At 44.7% G+C, this 20,854-nt stretch overlaps 1 protein-coding gene across 10 annotated transcripts in view; it reads right to left on the bottom strand.

Annotated features, from left to right (window-relative positions):
- The window catches only part of TEAD1 (TEA domain transcription factor 1), a 257,074-nt gene that overhangs the window by 169,918 nt on the left and 66,302 nt on the right, over positions 1 to 20,854 (bottom strand). For 9 of the 10 annotated variants that reach the window (XM_057747393.1, XM_057747390.1, XM_057747391.1 and 6 more), the window contains one exon: positions 1,091 to 1,346. In XM_057747393.1, the coding sequence (XP_057603376.1) occupies positions 1,091 to 1,247 (157 nt within the window). In that variant the 5' untranslated portion in view covers positions 1,248 to 1,346. Of the gene's footprint in view, positions 1 to 1,090; positions 1,347 to 16,341; positions 16,391 to 20,854 lie in introns of those variants that run through there. The other variant, XM_057747384.1, reaches the window with a different exon arrangement.

Genomic DNA, 20,854 nt, shown 5'->3' on the forward strand with positions numbered 1-20,854 from the left:
GCTGCAGCCTCCTATGGCTCCTGATAGAGGAGGTGCAGTATTAAAGGTACAACACCCTATTATGGAAAAGCTTTCAAATTATTTAGAAATAAATCACTCCCATGATAAGCTAACCACCTCCAATAGGCTGCTGAGCCGGTTCTCTTTGAGTTGAGGTTATTTGTTTGCATCTCTTTAGACTCAGCCACCGTGTAAACTCTGTCAACTCAATGTGCCCAATTAGACACGCAGAATGTATACGCAACCACCTGCCATCTGCTTCCCAAAAGGTAATAAGCAGCCAGCAAGTACAGGTCAGCCGCTGGAAGCCTTTACAGAAGGTGCAGGGAAGGTCTAAACGCAGTGTGCAAGCCCCAGACGAATGGATGGGTGCTTGCTGCCACCTTTGGCATCCCAGCCAACTGGTCAACCAGTCTCATCCTCTTGGGTGCTCCTGGAGTTTCGAATGCACTGTGAGGGGTCCCCATGTGGAAAGGGAGACTGGTGAGAGTAGCCCGGGGGTCAGTACCTCGTCTGGCCATTCAACTGCAAATTGGCAACAACGCAGCAAACTGGTGGTTCAACAGTCTGATCAAGTCTCTGGGCATGTTTTATCTGGCCTATATAGGGTTGTGTTCTAAAAAAAGGGGGGGGGGGGCTGGCTTTTAAAAATGAGTAGATTTCATATATAAATATCTAGCTTGCTAGATCTGGCAGCACGAAGCCCCATTTCTATGGAGCTCCAGTCAGTTGTCTGGAGCTAAGCACCAGCACTTCCTTTTGATGGGGCATGCATTCAGAAGAAGCAGTCCCCCATGTTTGGTGTCTGCATATGCCACTGCAACTACCTATGTTCTATCTGGTCCTTGAGAGCTTTTGATATAAAGGATAAGAAGAAGGAGAAGAAAAAACTCCAGGGAATGATTTCCCAACGGTCCTTTACTGACTCTCCTCTTCAGTTGAGATTCAGTCCCTTGCATGGCCAACTAAAATTGTACAACGATCATTCAACCCAAGACAAGGAATGGATCTCAGTAGAAGGCTAGCGACAATGATCCCTTACCACAAAAGCAGACTGCAGCATTTCAAAGGAGCATTTCAAATCACTTACCATACATCTTGCCTTCATCTGATAAGATGATTTTCCTCCTCCCACATGGTGGATAGATAGCCAAGGCTTCCTGAAAGCTCTGCTCAATGTCGGGGCTCCAGACCCCTTCCGCATCATTGTCAATGGGCTTATCTGCAGAGTCACTCATCCTTTCCATGTTTTCGGCAGGGCTCTCACTGCCGCTCCAGCTGCTGGGCTCAATTTTGGCGGTTGGATTTTCCAAGCCGAAGCCTGGAGGCTTTTCAAGAAAACAAACCTAAGAGAGAAATCAAAAGATAGTATGATAAGGACAGGGTAACCATCAACATACCGCTCCTGCTGGTTTTACTGCATACTCTTTAGTCACCAGCTTTGCTTGGATGATAACGCCTAGGAGAGAATACAGAATTTTGAGATCCAAGTGTCTTTTGCTCTTTATGTATCTATCACGTTAGGCACTCATACAGAAACGCAATGGCAGGCAGAAGCTGGATAATCTTCACAGAGGACAGCAGATTTTCATCTGAGAATAGTACTCATCCTGAATTGCAAGTTCACAATGAATCATGCAAAACCATTTGCTACGTAGCTACTATTTACCATGAGCACTGCTTGATGATAGTCAAAACTCCAGAGCAGAAAGTTGTTTTAAATAAAATAAAGTACAACAAAAGACATCTACCTCACTGTGGCAGTTGGCACGATATGTCAAACCATCCCAGAATTTGTCACTGGGATCACCAAGATGCAAGACGGCAGCAAGATGGCAGCATAATGGCAGACAGAAGGAGGGAGATCATTTTATCACAAATACTCATTCTACAAACAGCAATGCCAGCAGACCTGGACCTGCTTTTCTATAGCATTTACCCACAGGGCTTTTTACCCTGTACAGTCAGGTCACTTTGCCACTCTCAGCTTCTAATTGAAACCCTGATGCTGGAACCAAGTTGTCCCCAATTCCTGCCTTCCCTGCAACAACTACAAGTGGCCAGCACATCTGCAGAAATGTTTTACACCCACATGGGGCACTTCATCTAGTAGCCTCCTTGGAATTCCTGATCACATGAAAACTGTGCGGGAGGCTTTCATTTATTTTTCTGTAGCACTGAAGATTACAGAACCAAAAGAAATCTTTCTCAAAGATTTATTCCCCTTAAATTATGCATGTAACCTATGGTCATAAAGGGATAAGCTTTCCAAACAAATGTCAAACTGGCACAAACACCAATGTGAAAATGATCTAATCCAGTACCCCCTGCTGTCTGCAGACTAACATATCAATATTCCTTTGTTGAAAAGGCATCAGATCATTCATTCAAAGCCTTCCGCAAAAGGGGGATAAGAATTGCTCCTGGGGATTAATCGGAAGAGGGGAGGGGCGGGGCCTGAGTAGGTAGAGCTTAGCGCGACCACCATTCCACCCCCTTCTGCTGCCTCGAGTCCATGCAGCATCACAGCAGAGGCAGCCAGGACGGAAGCAGGTGCGGGCAGCCCCACTAGGTACCAGGCACTGCTCTGTATCCCAACGCAGTCACCTGTGAGAGCAAGCACCCTGTCTCCTTTCCTTCTCCCTCCCAGCTGAACCCCTTTCCCCTGCCTTCACCCACTATGTATATCAACAGATCCCAGGTGCGGAGACGCTGAGGCACAGGAACATTGCACAATAAATGGTATAAGCAGTGGGTGCTTTTGGCTGTGTACCCTGATAGCCTTTCTGATTTGGCAGCACCTGGCTAAAAGAGAGCCCCAGGTTGTCCGCCTTTAAACATGGCCACTGATCCATCTTTCAAAGAACCTCTCAGCAAAATATTTACTATTTCTTACCAACGCATGTACAATGACACAGGACTTTAAAAACTGCCAAATGTTAAAGGTATAAATTATGCCACAAGAAAGGGTTTTGTGACTGACCCCCAGATGAACTCTACAATGCCTGCAGTGTGGGCCTTTTGAAGTCTCAAATTATTACATTTTTTTTCCTGTTGGGATCTAAAAGTCTTATAAAATTCCAGGTGAACTGTATGCTACCCTAGTGTCTGTTCTAGCTCCAAACAGGTTTATTAGAGAAATTATAAGAATATGTGTGAACTCTCGGAGCAGTGGCTAGCCGCCCACCTTCTCCCTCTCCACCTTTACCCCAAAACTGAACCAAACAAAACAAACAAAATCAAGACACATACAAAAACACAGGCCACTTCTTCAGCTCCAGGTAGCCCACAGCAGTATGAATTAGCTCCAGAGAGCCACATTTTAAGATTAAACTGTCCAGCACTCAACCACTATGGTAGAGGGTATGGAATCCACGGGACCAGGAGATCTTTGACTGAAAAAAAATTACCATATAATTGAAAGTCTCAGAGTCTCCAGACCAAAACACAACACACCCTAACCCAATAATTGAAGTCCCCTCTGACAAGTCTCATCAGCTGGTCATTCAGTCTACGCCTGAACATCACCAGTGACAAGGAACCCACTACCTTCCCAATAGCACCTCCTTTGGACTAACATGTTGAAATTCTTCTATCTGTTAGGCTGAAACCTATCTCCTGGTTAACTTCTACCCATTTATCCTTGAGGTCTATCCATGCCTTGAGGAAGCAAATCTCCCCCAAGACACCCATTTGGGTAGGACTAGAGAAGCCCCCGGTCCCCTGACTGTGTTCCAGACTAGATACAATTCACATCATCCCTCCTGCCCAGCCTAGTTTGTCCACAACCTTCAATAAATGGCACTCAGAGGAGGCCTTCTGACCCATAAAACTTCTTTGCCCCCACTGCCAAGTGCTGCTCCTGATTCCCAGCTCTTGATCAATTGGTTTAGGAGCTAAAATCAGGAATTCATGTTTATTCTCTTAAATTCCATTATTTTTAGCCTTAGCCAGTGGCTCAAAACTGGTAAGATCTTTCTGAATCATAACTGTCAAGTTTAGTGTCCTCAGACACCAAACAGCTTCTGAAGGTGTTACACACAGGGAGGGGGGTTAGACCTGTTTTGTGGAAGTTCCAAAGAAGATAATGGCTCAGCAAAAGGAAACATTTCCTGTTAGTTCAACAAGTGGTAGGTGGCCTTATAAGACAGGTGGCAGAGTCTTGCAGACAACCGCTTCAAGTTACCTCTAAAGCTAAGGGTCGCAACTCCTCGGTCGTTTGGAGAATGCAGTATTAACTAGCATTAACTGATCTGTCCACTCAGGAAGCACAGGCCCTGTTCTAAATGCTCACATGTTTTTATTCATTTACTGCAAAGTGAAGAACTGTGTTCAGGCTCTCGCATTTGGTCAACTAGAGCTCAGCAGGATGGAATTACCGAGTCTAGACAAGGGCCAGGACGCAGCCCCAGAAGCTACCACATACATAATCCACAGACTTCTACAGGCCCTTGGTTTTACAACCCAGTTGTAAGATGAAGCTCTGCATGGGCAGAGAGTTTCCGATCACAAGACTGGGACTGGCTGAGAAAAGCTCCCTGTACCAAATTCCAGCCCTCAGCTCCCTTCCAGCCCAGCTCAAAATCCACCTCATCCTGGAAACCATCCTTGTGTCTAGTGGCTCTGAGAGAATCAGCCCCACGTTAGGAGTATCCTAAAAATGTGTGGAATTGGTTAACTACAACCCAATCTATCTGGCTTCTGAATGTACAAAAACAAGCACCTGCTTATTACCAACAAGATCTAATCAAGTGAATTACGCACAGAATATCTGTGCCTGCAGAACTGATGCCCTCACCTCCTCATACATCCTTTGAGCAAGGGAGTCAACTTTCACTCACTTCAGTAAACAAAGAAGAACACAGTATTGTGGGGCAGGGGAGGGGGTATGGTATTAAGATTCAAACTGATGTGGGTTCCAAACCTGGCTCACCCATTAGCCACGTAGCCATACTAAATTAATCTCTAGAAGCTCAGATTTTAATTTATAAAATGAAAATAATAACTTAAATGCAATCCCAATGCAGAAAAATCGTTAAGTGGTGGAAGGGACTCTACCCCATGGAGCTGCCATAAAAATGTAGTGCGATAATGAGTGAAGGTGCTCTATCATCTGAAAAACCATGAACAGAAGATGTTTTCAAGCCCAGCATTTCTAGACCGTGGTATGGACCTTGTGATGCCCAAACACCTACTGATAATGGGATGGTAAAGAAAGGAAGGAGCTTCCTTAATGGTTCCCTTCGGGAAATAAGTTTAAAGGATCCTCTTCCTTAAGGTCTTCACATACCTAAATGGAAAATTTAAATTGGTAACAAGCACCTGTACTTCTAATGCACATGTTCAACAGTTTTCATATTCTTCTGAGAAGTTTGGTTGAGGGCAATAACCCTAAATCTAAATGAATGCCTAACAGGAAAGAGAGAAGGGAACTCTTGTTTGTTGAAAATATACTGTGTATCATGTAGCCCCCATGTGCCTCAGTTTCCATCATTAACACTTTTCTAAAAGATCCTTTTTTCTTGAAACTCTTCCCAACCATACTAGAATAAACTCCAAAAAGAAATGTTACCAGTGACCCAAACATTCCTGCTAACTGCCCCAATAACCACACTCCCTAAATGAATTATTCTTTCAGGATTACCCACTGACACTTCAAGACGGGTAACATGAGCACATTGGAATGACATTATATACGAACATTATACACACACACACACAGTATTCAACCAGCACGGATTTTGATTTAAAAGTCTAGGGGAAGAAGGAGGTTAGATAGTCAAATGCAGGTGCTTCTGACACCAACTTTATTCAAGGGACATACACACAGGGGTATGACACAGGACACAGGAATCGCTGCTCCCTTCATCTTAATTCCTGTGGGTCTCTCCTAATGTAAGCATCTCACCCCTCATGGGTGATTTAAGAGCTCTTCGATAAAAGGATTAGTCTTAACTAACCCTCATGATTATGGAAATTCACTGAACGTGAGGATCTAAAAACAAAACAAAACAAAACAAATTCCACACAGCTTATTTTAGCCAATGTCTTCATACTCTAGGAGGCAACAAGAAAAGAGCTGGACTGGAAGTTAGGACTCTGCCTCTACCTGAGTAACTCAGGACCACACAGTAGCTGCTGTGTGCCTCCGTTTCCACCATTAACACTGAAGGAGACCAACTTCAGCATTCATCACCTGTGTTTCCATAGACTCCCTATAACAGAATTTAGTTTAAGCTGGTTTGCTATCGCCCCCCCCATTCCACCTCCCAATGTCCTTGAAGGCAAGGACTACTACAACCACCACCGTCTCCCCTATGCTAGCACAGTACGTGGCATAATAAATATGCAAAGAAAGAAAAAATGAACCAACAACCAAACGATGTGAACATTCTTTGCTAACAACATGGCTGAACTTATCACCCAAGCTTTCCATGAGAAGGGGCAGAGTTTCAGCTCCTTTCCCATTCCTCACCCTGACTCTGGCCAAGGTTCTAATGACTAGTAAGGGCCCCAAAGGAAATCAGCAAATTGGGAAGATGTAAGAGGACAGACTTCTGCCAAGCACAGCCTGGATAATCAAGAGTTAACTGTCTGATTCAACTTATTTATTAATCATGATTACAGACAACCAAGAGCGCTTTGTGTTAAAGGGACAGATATGGTTTGTGTCTTCTAGGAGGTAAGCTGCTTCTACCACAAACAAACCTTGGGTGGAACAGTAATTTTTGAGATGCAACATTTTACTTTATCTCCTTCGCTTTTCATGTGGCCTTTGGAGAAGACAAGAACCAGAAGCTGACAGCTATAAGAAAAATATAAAGGAGACAAAGTAGCGAAGGTGTAAAGATTAGAAGCCAAGAGGTGGACAAGGAAGAAATCTGAAGAGGTAAAAAATGGTAGCAAAGCAAATTTGAGTGCATAGGTGAACGAAAAGGGCAACATGTAGGGAGTGGCACTGAGAAGAAAGAAGAAAAGATCACGAAGCACTGGGGAGAAAGTGGAAGGAGACACAAGTGGGAGCCGCTTTAGGGTTTGAGAAGCAGAGAATCACATTGTGGGAATGATAATTCTAGCAGACAACTCAACCAAGTATTTGATGGCTCAAAGGACACTGTGATCTCAGTGAAAGCCCAAATTTTTCTCAAAAGAGAAAAGCGGCCCTTCAATAACAAAACTAGGGGGAAAGGTGCTTTACTTCCAAAGTGAAGAGGTACCTCAAATCCAAATTCAACCTTCTCCCAATGAGCCAAGCTTCAAGCACAATAGTGGAAGCTTTCACCTACAGGATCATATCTAACTGCACTGCCTCCAATGGGTATTATTCCCACATAATGAGGTCCAGAGGCCTAAATAAGTCGTCCAAAGTCATATATTTATCTGACAGTCATTGTTCCAGACAGAACGCACATTGCATGGGAATACCAGACTCAAACTACACCCTCACTAGACAGTGAACTGGAGGCTGGATTCCAAAGGGAGAGAACGTAGGCAGTGCTGAATTCTCAGCTCTTTCCACGACTGACACCATGAAGCACAGTCTAATCAATTCCTAATGAATAGTTATGATACCAACTCACCTCCCTGGGTATTTGGGAGGAATGTCAGACACTAATGACGGTTAATCACTTTTGCATATGTAAATAAGGCGAGTTATTATTTTCCTACCATTTCAGACACTAGCCAAACTTGCCAACATGTGGCCTGAGAAATACAAGTGAGGCTCGGCAGCCTGGATTTTGAAGGCAGCCTCCGGAGAGATGGAATGTCTGCCCTGTAGTCAGTAGCAGCCAGTGAGCCTTAGTGTCATACACTCCAATTGCCAATAGGTTCCTCCTAATTTCAGCAGGAAGGAACAGGTAATTACTCCTTCTCATTTTCAAAAATCACTTCTATATCAACAGGATCCATCAACAGGCCAATACCTCTTCACCAAGACCCTAAGGCTGAGCACCCATCAGAGGGCTTAGCATTACCCTCCCGAGATTCCCTGATTAATTCGCTGCTCCATCAGCCCCAAGTCCTTGCCCAGGTGACAGCTTGAGAAAGGCTTTAATTGATTTCATGCTATGCAGTTCTGTATTACCAGCCTTTAAGGGAATCACCTTCCCCATCTCCTTAATGAATCTGTTAGCCACTGAGAACAGAAATTCCTGTCTCTTCCTTTCCCCTTCACCACCACCAGGTAAGCTAATCACTGCTCTCCTTCATCAGTAGGCTCCTTCAAAAAGACAAGGCCATACACTCGGGTCCAGGCAGTCATTGTCATCTGACCATTCCAAGTGAAGACCTGCTATCAAGGCAGTGCACTTGTAAGGTGAGCCTGAGCTGGATGACATGACCTGTAGCCTGAGTCATGGATCCCTGGAAGGTGCATTGTTTAACCTTCGGAAACACATCCTCAAAGCCAGAAACAGAAACTTCTTTAATGCTCTAAAAGGGAAAAAAGAACAAAATGCCACGAGTTAGCAGTAAGTAGCATTTCAAAAGGGAAACTTCTAAGCCCTTTCCCAGGAATAACAGTCAAAGAAACCCCCCCCCAAGTTAACTCCTCCTTTCCAATAGGTCTGCAGAGTGAACATACATTTAAAGTAGACTCACCAACCCTAATGCTTACTAAAAACAAAGAAAACAAATACCAGGAGAAGAATACTCCTTAGTCACTAAGTTATGGGTAATGTTACTTTCTTCGTTGGTAAGATTCACCATCAGACTATCATGATGCCTCAGCATTTTAGATGATGATAAGTACAAATTAAAAATCAAAAGTAGACAGTGATTTTAATTTTTTTACTTTTGGCCACACTGTGTGGCATGCGGGATCTTAGTTCCCAATCAGGGATGGAACCCATGCACCCTGCAGTGGAAGCGCAAAGTCTTAACCACTGGACTACCAGGGAAGTCCTGACAGTTCATATTTTAAAAGCTACCAACACACCAGATAAACACATACGCTGTGTTTGGTCAGACCCTACAAAAAGCATTTCAAAAGAGTCCATCTCAGCCCCAGGCCGGAAGGAATGCCTACAAATGGGCCTCATGCAATCAAGGTACTGTTCCCTGGGTGGCAAGTCTATGGGTCACGCCTGGGGTGTCATCCTTCTTACAAAAGCTGGTGGAGACTCACTCGATGTTACACAGCTCACTGCCGGCCAACTTAATGATATGTTGGCTCTGGACTGACCCTGAGTCCCAGCAGCTGACCTGCCCAGATGCAGCTCCTTCAGCTGAGGAAGAATCCTAACTCTGCGGCATCAGGAGTGGCCCTCCCCACTCTACACAGAGGAACAGTCTTGGGCTGCCTTCTCCAGTTTCTGTGACTTAGGATGCTTCTTCCATTCTGGCCATGCCTCCATCCACCCTGGCATATTACACAGCATGCTGGGGGAAAGCAACAACAGGAAAATCCACAGCTCCCTTCTGCTCGGGTCACAGGCCAATCAACAAGGACAACTGGAACAAGACGGCATTTGAAAGTGCTGAACTGTGCTCTGGGTCTTTGACCAGGTACACTGGCATTCACTTGCTCCCTAAAGAGCCAGTGGATTCATGTGACTATCAACAGCACTGCATCAGAGAATCCAAAATCTAGGCTCCAACGTGCCCAGGAGGAAAAAACTCCTCTTTCTTGCCAACTTAGGGTAACCAAGAACACAATGCACAACAACAAACTTTGTTCCTTTACCTCCTCTCAACCATCACAAATCTGATGTTTACATTTTTGTGTGAGTGTTGGTCTGGCCCATCTTACTTTAAATACCCATTTCTAATTCATCTGATCATGGAGATACTGATCCCATATCATACCTGAGTATTTTCTGAGTCCCAATACATGATCATAAGACTCCCTGGGAGCAGAAATAGAGCTTGTGTGACCTCTAGGATGGAAGGCAGTGGCAAGTAGGGACAAGACAGAACAGCAGGTAGAACTAACCACGTGTTCCGGTCCCATAGTGATTCCACAGTTATCTTAGAGAAAGTGTATTCCAGGAGCTGTGGATAAACTGCTTTTATTGAATTATGCTTTTACGTGATGCCATCGGCATACTCGGAAACATCCCGTGAATTAGTCACTGGATGTACTCCAAGAAGTTGAGTATGTCCTTCATCACATCACACACATTGCTCTTTACAAAGGTCCCAAAGGAAAGCTCGATAACCAACAAAACACTATGTGCTTTTCACCTTGTGTTCACCCGACTAGGCTTCCTCGCTGGCTGCCAAAGAGCACTGAGCCCCACTGGCAGGCCCCTCAGAGAAAGCATGGAGGTTATGTGGTCGGCAAGTTTGGTTTCATTCCCAAACCCACTTTACGTCCCTATCTCAATCCTCTTCTTTTTTTTCTCCCTTTTGCCTACTTTTTAATTTATGCTATTTTGCAGCCTTGCAAGCTGCCTTAAATTCATTCCGAAACAAGACAGGGTGGAATCACGAAGGGAAAATGATTTGTTTTCTTTTCATTATCTGCTTCAGTTCAATATGGTAAAAGATTTATTGAAACCCCCACCCCACGTCTCCCTGCCCATGTGCCAGGCACTAGAGAGATGAAATAAACATGCTCCCCTCCCTGCCCTCAAGGAGCGCCTTTCCAGCAGGGAGACAGAGAAGTAGGTTAGTTATCCTTCCACACTTCAAGCCTCCTGCTGGGAAGCCTGCCCTGCCGTCGCCCACCCACCCCCTCTGTGTTCCTGCAGAAAGCACCTTCGCTCTCCAGGACAGGTGAACCCCCTCACTCACTGCACAGGAATGATCTGTCTCTGTGGCTGTCAACCCTGTGGGTTTGTGAGATCTTTAAGGCTTAGGTCCATGCCTTTAGTCATTTTCCCATCCTTGGCATATAATGAAGGTCTGGCAAACAGTTCAAGCTCCCCCAAAATAATGACCCAACAGATGCCTAAAATAATGAGCCCATGGGTGAATAAAGGAATGAGCAAGCACATGGACATAAGATACCAAAAGAGGAATAAACCAAGTGCTGCTGGAGCACAGAAATAAGAGCTGATTTTGTCTCTCGAGTCAACAAGGGCCTCATGGGAGGTGATGCTTAGCCTGGTCTTGAAGCCTGTGGAGGACTTACCGGGCCGATTATGAGAAAGCTCAGGGAGGGTATCTGTGGAGGGGATGTGGTGAAGAAAGGACAAAGCAAGAGAAAGGTAGAAAGAAAAAGGTAGACTGAGCTGGATCACAAGAGGCCACACGCACGGCCACAAAAAGTGTGGGTTGTTTCACACAAAGGCAACAAGAAAATGCCAGCAATATCAGAAGCGTGCAAGTAACCCCTAAAGGGGGGTGTGTGTGTTCGTGTATGTGTGTATTGGGGGGGATAAAGGATGAAGAACAGGCAATTTTATAAATTCGGAGTCTGAAATTTTTAATCAGAAGCATTTTCAGTGTGGGTCCAAGACCAAAAGAGTTCTCTAGATAAATTCACGCGTTACAATGTGGCACATCCCTTAAACATTCCAAATTTATAGAGGCCTTCTCATGCACAAAAAGACAGTGACAGTTTATACAGGTGTGCTTGTTTAAATAGCCCAGAGCCACAGGATTAACTCTGCCCGGTGCCCAGTCGCTCAGCTCTTCCAATAAACGCTCTCAGACTTGGTCATGGAGCACACCACGTGTGTTTCCCTGGTCCCTCGCTGACAGCGCCCGTCATTCTGAACCCAGCATGGGGACTAGACTGCGACGCTTACCCAGTGACACTCACGTGTGAGAATGGCCAATGTGCAAATGACAATGTGAGCAAGTGTATCCGTGAATCAAAAACTTAAGACACAGCTTGTACACAAGTGTCCACCCCGTTCCCAGGGTCACTGATACAACTGAGTTCCCACCCCTCCAATGAGGCACATCTGCCATTTCATGATGACACAAGGATGGAGCAGCTGCAAAACTGGTCTTACGCTGAGAGGGATGCAAATTCAGGGGCCAATTAAAGCCTCACCCTCGCCCCCATCCCTGCCCTCCAAATTGAAACCCGGTCCTTGTTTTACACCCAGTGCAACTTCAGCAGGAGAAAGAATCTTGGCAGGAAACTGGCTGAGGCAGAATAAGTGTTGTTCCCCTTAGACAATACACCAGTCATTCACATTAACAAAGATGACCTGAGCACCTACTGTGTGCACAACACCAGCTCTAAGCAGTCCACAAGCACATCAAGGGCATGTAGTGAGGCAAGACCCCAGGCAAAGACAGGCATGGACAGAAAGGCTGAGGCACCCAATTCTGAAATCAGGCCAAACGTCTACTTTACTTCCACAAGGCGCTCTGAAGGAGAGCAGACCCTGACCGTGACACCCGCCACCAGACTCCTCCCTCCTCATCCCTGACACTCCCCACTCCAGCAAATGAGGCAGTTATATCAAGCAAAGAAGGCAAAGGCCACGGCTGGATTCAATCAATACTTCTACACACACACACACACACACACACAGGGGAGCAGTCTCTTCAGGAAAAAGAAAATAATAAAGGGAAGGGATATGTATTCCCTTCCAGGATATCTTCCTCAGGCAGATTCTGCTAACCCTGGTAGAAGAACAAGGAAGTACTCTCTCTAATCAAAATGCAACCCATTTCCAATTACACCTATGAACTGCTGCTAAAGCCCTCCCGCTCTCAGACAGTCACGGTGCTGATGCCCTCTCAGTCCAAATGACTAACGATGACTTTACTTATACGGCGAGCCTTGAGAGGCCACGAGGCCCAAAAGCAAAGCAAGCAAACCCAAACCCTCACATACACACAGACCTGGCACACCGGGCACTGGCACCTTCAAAGTCACTTCTCTATATTAAGCATCTGTCTCTAAAAGCGCCCAAGAAAATCCAAAAAGCATTTTCCCGGCCCTGAGTGAGGGAACCCAATCCCCACAGCCCCCTCTGAGGGATTCTGCTACTCAGAGAATCTGGCTGAATCAGCACCCAAAAGAGGGACATCATCTCAGGCTTCTCCCATCCCTTCCCATGCCAACTTGTCACCAAGAAGGTCCACTCAGCCCCTCATCTCTCAACTGCATCCCCTCCACTCCCCTCCACCCCCACTAACTTTGCTCCTGTCTCACAGGCAGGGCACCTCATCCCCTCTCCCTGAGCGGGGCCGTCCCTTAGGGCCTCACACCACCACCACTACCGACAACCGGGTTCTGCCAGGTTCCCAACCCTGGAAATACATGGAGATGACATAGGTGGCTTCTCAAAAATACAAATCTTAGCCCTGACGCCAGAAGTACTGAATCAGAATCAGTAGCTCATGTATGTTTAGCCAGCTTCTCCTATGCTATTCTTCAGCCAGAGAAGTCTTCCCAAAATGCAAATATGACTTTCATCCTACATTCATTTTAAATCTTTCACCAGATGCCCATGCCCTCCAAGACCCAGCTGCATAACAGGGCACCCATGGCCTTAACCACCAGTCTGCTTCTTGGGCACCTGTGAGTCCCCTACATTCCAGCCAGGGACTACTCTAAGGTGCCCAGACACAGCAGGCCACCTGCTTCATCCCCTCAGCCACCTGGGTCCCTCTGCTCGGCTGCCTCTCTCACCAGCAATTCCATCTAATGAATGTCTCCTGGTCCTTTCAAGATGAAAGCCACCAACCTCTCTCCTGGGAAGCCTTGGCAGATTTCCCCACTAGGAGAAGTCAATTCTGTGTCCTCATAGCACCTCAAACAAACTTCCAGCACCATACTTGGTATGCTTCAGCATAATTTCTCTTAAGATACTGTGTCCAGCTGATCGGTAAGTTCCTTGGCATTTCTAGGTTTAACATCTCTCAATACTAGACGAATTGTTGGAACTCAAAAGATGTTTGCTAAATGCTTTCTTTTGCGGGCACCCCTACTACTGGAGGGAGGACACTGTGCATCTGGAGCATCTCAGATGGCCAAACAGTTAAAAATACGTATGTATAAAGAGCACACAAGATTTTAGAACCCCAGAGGTTTTAATTTTGAGTTCTCCACTTGTTAGCTGTGTCTCAGGGTGTTTTGTGTGTGTGTGTGTGTTCACGCGCGCATGCAAAATGGGAATTATCTACCTGCTGAAAGATTAAATGAAACGATCCATGTAAGTACAGATGTCTTAGTCCCCGGCAGTCGTTATATACATTACCTATCACTATGCTTACAGATCAGTGGGTGTGTGTTCACGTCTTAGAACTGTGCCTGACACACTGCAGGTCCTCAAATAACGGTTGGATGAACGTACACAACTATAATGAACACTTACTGCTTGTATGCCTGCCATTCCTGCTATACTTCAGATTTTCAGAAGGCAGAGACGCTGTCCCATTTATTTCTGTACCTCATCCCTACCCCAGCTGGATAAAATTGTTTGATTTAGTTCAATATAAAATATTCATAGAATCTTCATGACTATTAAGAAATTCATCCTTGTCTAAGGAATCACGAAGACGGCCTCAGGCATACTCTAGACCAGACCCACAGAATGAAATAAAAAATGCAGTAGCTTCGAAACCTTCCTCCAGTCTCCAAAACCCCTGACGAGCTGGCCTCTGCTGGCCCCTCACCTCAAGGTAGGGCCTGTTGCCTAATGAGCCACGATCTGAGGTCAGAACTGATGACACACATCCCCCTTCACCGGTCCATGGCATCCCAGCCTCGAGCCCCCAGCCCCTCTGGCCCCCAGCCCTGCTGCAGCAGCTGCTCTGCCTGGGAGGCCCGGGAGATCTGATGGGGAGCCCGCCTTTTCAGCTCACAGCCAGTTCACCCCCAGGAGCCTGGGGGCTGCGATCGCTGGCCAGAGTGTCAGGTTACCACAAAAATAACAGTGGGCCTACACCAGGCAGGCGTGCAGGCCAAGTGCAGGAGGGAAGAAGCGAGAAAGAGAAAACCAGGAGAAGAAAAGCAGACATTTGAGTCTGAGTCGAAGAGGAACTGGGTTTTACAAAATGTACTTTAAATTCATATGTACACTCTTAACATCACTGCTGCAGCCCCTGCAATCTCACTCATTTAGCATCCAATCCAGAGTAGCTTTTATTTATATTATACTTAACTACTTTGAATGTGCTTTTAAGAACATTATTTTAAGGCAAGGGGGGATGGGTTGTTTTTTATTTACGTTTGCTTATTTAACTCTATAAGAGTCAGATTTGGGTCAATAAAAATTTCAACAAGTGTTCCTATTCCACAAATTCCTGATATTACTCAGCTTTAATTTTCTCAAGACTAAATCCAAACACGACAGCTAATTAGGCCTAGTGAAGGAGGGACAGACCTTCAAAAAAGAAAAGGCCAATAAAAAGCATTTATGCATCTTTTTTCCCTAAAATAAAATTACAGTTCACTCCTGTGCTACCCTCGTGCAGGAACACTGTTGGCTTGATGTGGTCTGACCCAGCCTGGGTACTTTAAACAAAGTTAACTTTAGTCACTGCAGGGAGTTAGCAGGTTATTGAATCTCCATCCACTGCGCTTTCATCTTGGTTTACTCCACACACTATGCCTTTTTAACTGGCTCCTCGCAACGGTTTTATGAGAGGGTGGATAGAGACTCAGCTACAAGGAAAGATGCCATTCTTCCACTGGGCAGGTAAACCCCAGACCAGGTAGTGTACAGGGTGGGTGAAGTTTCCCACTGTAATCTCTTACGTGTGAAAGTTGCTGTGAATGCCCTAGCAGGTGAAGACAGCTAACTCCAACAGGCACCTTGGATTACCAGCCTGAAGGTGTTGAAAGAGAAGGAAGATTTAAAAAAAAAAAAAAAAAATCCAAACTGGGAAGCGGGGGGAGGATTCTGGGTTTTTTTTGTTGTTTTTTCTAAAGTTAATTTCAATGGAGAAAGGTTCCCCAATGTCACATTATTTTGCAGTTATTGATTTATGTTTCATGTTAAAATATCAGGGTTACAAGTATTGCACGGCACAGCAGTGTTCTAATTAGGACTCTCTCCATTGCAAATGCTTTACAAAGGGGGTGCGGCAGGGGCTTTAAAATCGCAGTCTTAGTGGCAGCCAACAGCAGTGGATAGACATGCAGACAGGCAGATTCCGTGTGTCTTTATTTTTTAGCTTTTAAGAAATAACAGCTCTCTCTCAATCAAATCAGTAAAAACTTCAGAGAAGGAACCTCTACTATCAGCAGAGTCTGAGCTCTATAAATTTAGAGGGACTCCAAATAAATAGTGAAATGAGAGGCAGTTTCACTCCGCTTGAAAAACGGTCAGAGCCTAGTTCCAGGAAGAGAGGATCTCATCCAGCTCGCTCCCGCTCCTGCTCGTGCGGTCGGAGTTCACACAGCTCATGCAGGACACATCACACCGTGCAATTTTCAACCAGCACTGCCGTTGCTAAAAGATCTTTAACAATCCTGATTTTTACCATAAAAGCTCTCATTATCATCCCAGCTCTCTCTGCTTGCTCAGCGTGCCTGGTCACTTACAGGAGGATGAGAACAACCCAGGGACTCAGCTCATCTTCCCCAGCCGTGGCTTCCAGGGAGCGTTCGTGTCCCCGCAGCGCGATGCCACGCCACCGCACTGGCCAGCACACTGGGTTTAAAATTAGCCGAGCCCTGGAGAGCCACGGGTAACCTTCTGACAAGGTTAGCCAGCAGAGCCGAGCACGGCTCAGTGGGAGACATTAATAAGAAGCCAAGGAGAGCCTTTCAACAAGCCCATTAGGGCCTCTCGGAACCCTTGCAGTCTGGAAGCCAGGGGAGCTGGGGCCCCGGCATCGGGAGGCTGACCTAGACTCTTATTTTTATTCCACCGAGTCAGCAGCTTCCTCTACAGGTGATAAACACAGCTTCCAAAAGTGTTTCGCCAAGTTTAAATTCAATATATTCAGTCGCTGATTATACAAATAATTTTTTAAACTCTAAACTGGAGTTTAGAAATATAATGTTTACGGACTGCGTCTAATTATAAAGTTAACACCCACAGATGACCGAAAGAGTGGAACACACAGAAACATACATAGGAGAGAATTAACTTTACCCACACCCTCCACCAAACAACAGTCAGTGCTAACAACGCATTGTGATGTATTTTCTTGTACTAATAACTATTATTATTATTATTCCCTATAGTTTGGGGTTCTTTTATTGTCCATCCAACGGTTCACATTCAGCATTTTCCTGAGTGCTGAAATATTCTTTGTATTCATGAGTTTTAAGAGGTATAGCATTCCATGTCATGGATATACTATTATTTGACTATTTCTGCAAGGTTGGACATTTAGATTTTGCCCAGCTTTTCACTGTATGGCAAATATCCTTGCAATGATTTCCTACGGACAGATTCCTAGAGTCCAGAGGCAGGAAAAGCTTGAAGCCACTGGTGCAGATTGGGAATCCCATGAAGACAGGGACAATGCCTGTCACATGTAGTGTTTTCTGATTCAAGCAATGTGTCTCAGTGCTTTCCAAACAGCCAACTGTAAATTCTGATGTGACACGTTTCGAGCACCTCCCAAGAGGTCATCAGGGCCAGCACCACAAAGGTGCTCTAAGCACGGAGATAAAGGAAGACAGGCAAGGAATCAATCTAATACCTCTGAACGCCTGTCAAAGGTGATTCAGATGCTGCTGGCGTCCCCCACACTGCCCCCACCAATGCCTCACTGGTGCAACCATACCGGTTGTTTAAAATACTGAAATACTTCCATTCGAGCTGGAAAGAGTCAATGGCCCAAGCCCGCTGAATCCCTGTCCCCTTAGCTCCCACCCCTCTTCCAGTGCCCCTGACCGTCTCACTATCCAACAAGCACAAGGTAAGTGCCTGGCACACCTGGGGGCCTCCAGTGTTTTCCACTGGGTCCATGTTCATACTGTCAAATATTTTAAACATCACCCCTCCTCACACGTAACTTATAACTCAGGATTTGCTTTATAAATGTTGTTAATCCTCCCCTCCAACCAGCTCCTCAGATACTACTGTTTAAAATCTTAATGACCATCACATCAGCACTGTTTCTTAAATTCATTAAAATTCCCTATTTTATTTTTAAAACTGAAGTGGACAATTAATAGGAAGAACTCACCAAGATGCGGGGGAGGGCCAGTTCCCACTAAGTTATTCTCTGCAAAGCACAGTGAGTTGGGTTAGACAAAGATGAACACCATGATCCTTAGAGCCATGGACCCAGTGACATGGGTCCCCGAGGGTAAAAGCCATCTCCTTAAATCACACGAGACTTTGAGGAGCTTTCAGATTATCAATTATAGTTTCAGCAAGCTAAACCAAAAACACTGAAATGCTAAAGTCAAGGGGTAAGAAAAGTTAGTAGAGCATAACTTACACCCAGACCACCCTGGTACTGGCTTACTCTATAATACCAATAAAAGCAACATTTGGGGCTGGGCATATTACTATGCACTTATAAGCATGACCTCTACCTTAGCCCTCTCCTTACTAAGCTAACCTATTTTCTGTGGAAGAGAATGGATTACTAGCAAGTGGAAGAGAGTTTCATTTCCTCTATTTGTTTTAGTCCATCCTCTATTGGAGATTCCAGGGCAGGAACACCAGCCAGGAAAGGGAAGGAAGACAAACAAGGGGTCTGTAAATCAGACTTTGGAAACCAAGAGGGTGTCAACCTGGATGCATTACAGCACTGTCCAGTCCAGCAGCTGGGATCATGGCCCAAGCTGCAATCAGCTCAAAGACAATACCTATCCACACCTCCATGATGGAAGAATATTCTCCAAACTCCAAGTCACTATGGGTGCAGCTTCTTTGTGAAATCAGCAAAATTCTAATTGATGGATAAAAAATATTTTTGATTCATAAAATAAAATGTAAATGCAAAAGTTTAAAGAAATGCCTTGCAGCAGCAAATGGAAATAATATTCACAGCTAACATTTATTCAGCACTACTATGTATGAGGTACAGGGGTCAAGACTCTACTTTTATTATTTCTTCTAATCCTCATCACAACTATATTAGGTAGAGATGTAATATTACTATACCCATTATTCAGATAATGAAGCAAATAAAGCTTAGAAACTGTAAGTCTTTTATCCACTTGTCAAACAGGAATTCAAACCCAGATCTATCTCACCTTGAGCCCAAGGGCTGTCTTTGTGAGACAGTGAACCTCCCATCACTGGAGGTAATCAAGGGACAGTTGAGCAGGGATGCTCAGTAGGGAGAAGAATGTCAGGGAAGGTCCATTCCAACCCCCGAATTATGACAGATGAAAACAAACTGCCTACTGTATGGTGGCTTTGTATCAGGTGTGTATGGGACATGAGGAGTAGGAGAGACCCTGTAAATGAAGTGAGACGCTGTTAGGGCCAAGATAATGGAGAGCTGCTCTATTTTTCTGCTCACAATAACAAGTAGCTGAAAAGCAAGGCCAGTGGAGAGTCCAGACTCTTGACCACTGTGACCCCAGCAAAGTTGGCAGGCAGCAAGCACTGGTGCTTCTTTCTCTCTCTCCAGAAATGTAGTGGCACGGATGAGAGTCTCGCTACTGCAGGGCAGGGAAAGAGTTCTGATCCTTGCACCTGAATTTTTTTTTTTCAACACAAAGCTAATATTTACAGTGAATTAATGATTCAAATTTATATTGGAAAATACCAAGAACATAACCAGAGAAGGAAACGAATGAACAAGTCACAAAGGAGAATATGCATATGACAAAAATCGCATCTTCGCTAGGAGGGGGAAAGAATGGCAAATTCAAGCAAGTCTACAGTGTTATTTTAAACCTCCTAATCAGCAAATCTTAAAAGACAATGATAACATCTGTAGTGACTATGACACAGGAACTATGCTAGCGGTGATGGGGATGTGAAGATCCAAATGGCTATATTTACTAAGCGCCTCAGAAGGCTGAGATTCTTTGATCCAGTAATCCTAACCCTAGAAATTTATCAAGAGAAAACCCCATGGAAGAAAAAAACTAGGAGCACGGAGATCTACATTACAGAATCAGCTATAGTACTGTGAACAGCAGAATGACTAAGAAAACCACAGTGCACGAACGCAAAGGAAAACGGCATTCATTTGCAAGAAAAATTAAAAAGAATAGGCTGAAACAGGAGGTAAAGTTTCTCAAAGAATATTCATTTTAAAAGGCTAAATACAAAACTGTGTGTATATGTATATATACAATTGTGTGTATATATGTATATGTGTGTATATATATGTAATGGCAACTCTATAGTTTTATTCATTTTTCTACAGAAATAAAGTGAAAATAAAAAGGAAACTGTTACTCTGTTAGGAGGGTGACACAGGTTTTTTACACTTTTGTAATGTTCTATTGTTTTTGTAACGTTTAAGAAATTATTCCAACTTTTCTTAAGATAATTTCAATAACCTCAGATACAAGTTGAGATATTCGAGCACCTGAATACAAGAAAGCTTAGAGGCCAGACATCTGTGGATACCTGAATCCTCTTTACCACCAGGACCCACCCAACCAATCTCCAGCTCCATGTCTAGTCGCAACCTTCAAATACAGACACAATGCACAGATTAGAGTCTACTTCAGGTAGACCTAAGGACTTAATGTTCTTCTAAACACTTCAGTAGCAATAATAATCGCTAATACTTACAGAGTGTATATTCAGTACCTGGCCCTATTCTAAGCACTTTATATGTCAATGCATTTAACCCTCATCACAACACTGCAAGAAAAGCACTATCATTATTCCCACTTAGAAACAAGGAAACTAAGACACAGAAAGAGAAAGCAAATTTCCCACGTTGCCTCATGGATCCTCAAAGCCAGGATCTGAACAGCCTGACTCCAGAGTCTAAATTGATAACTACCCAACTAGACTGCCTGTCTGTAGAGACAAGTCTCCCAGCCACTGCTCTGCTGGTCTTCTCTGAAGTGTCTTTCCTCCCCTTAGCCACCTATAAAGCTGCCACACATTTC

This window comes from Hippopotamus amphibius, chromosome 9 (genome assembly GCF_030028045.1).
Source record: "Hippopotamus amphibius kiboko isolate mHipAmp2 chromosome 9, mHipAmp2.hap2, whole genome shotgun sequence".
Lineage (NCBI taxonomy): Eukaryota > Metazoa > Chordata > Mammalia > Artiodactyla > Hippopotamidae > Hippopotamus > Hippopotamus amphibius.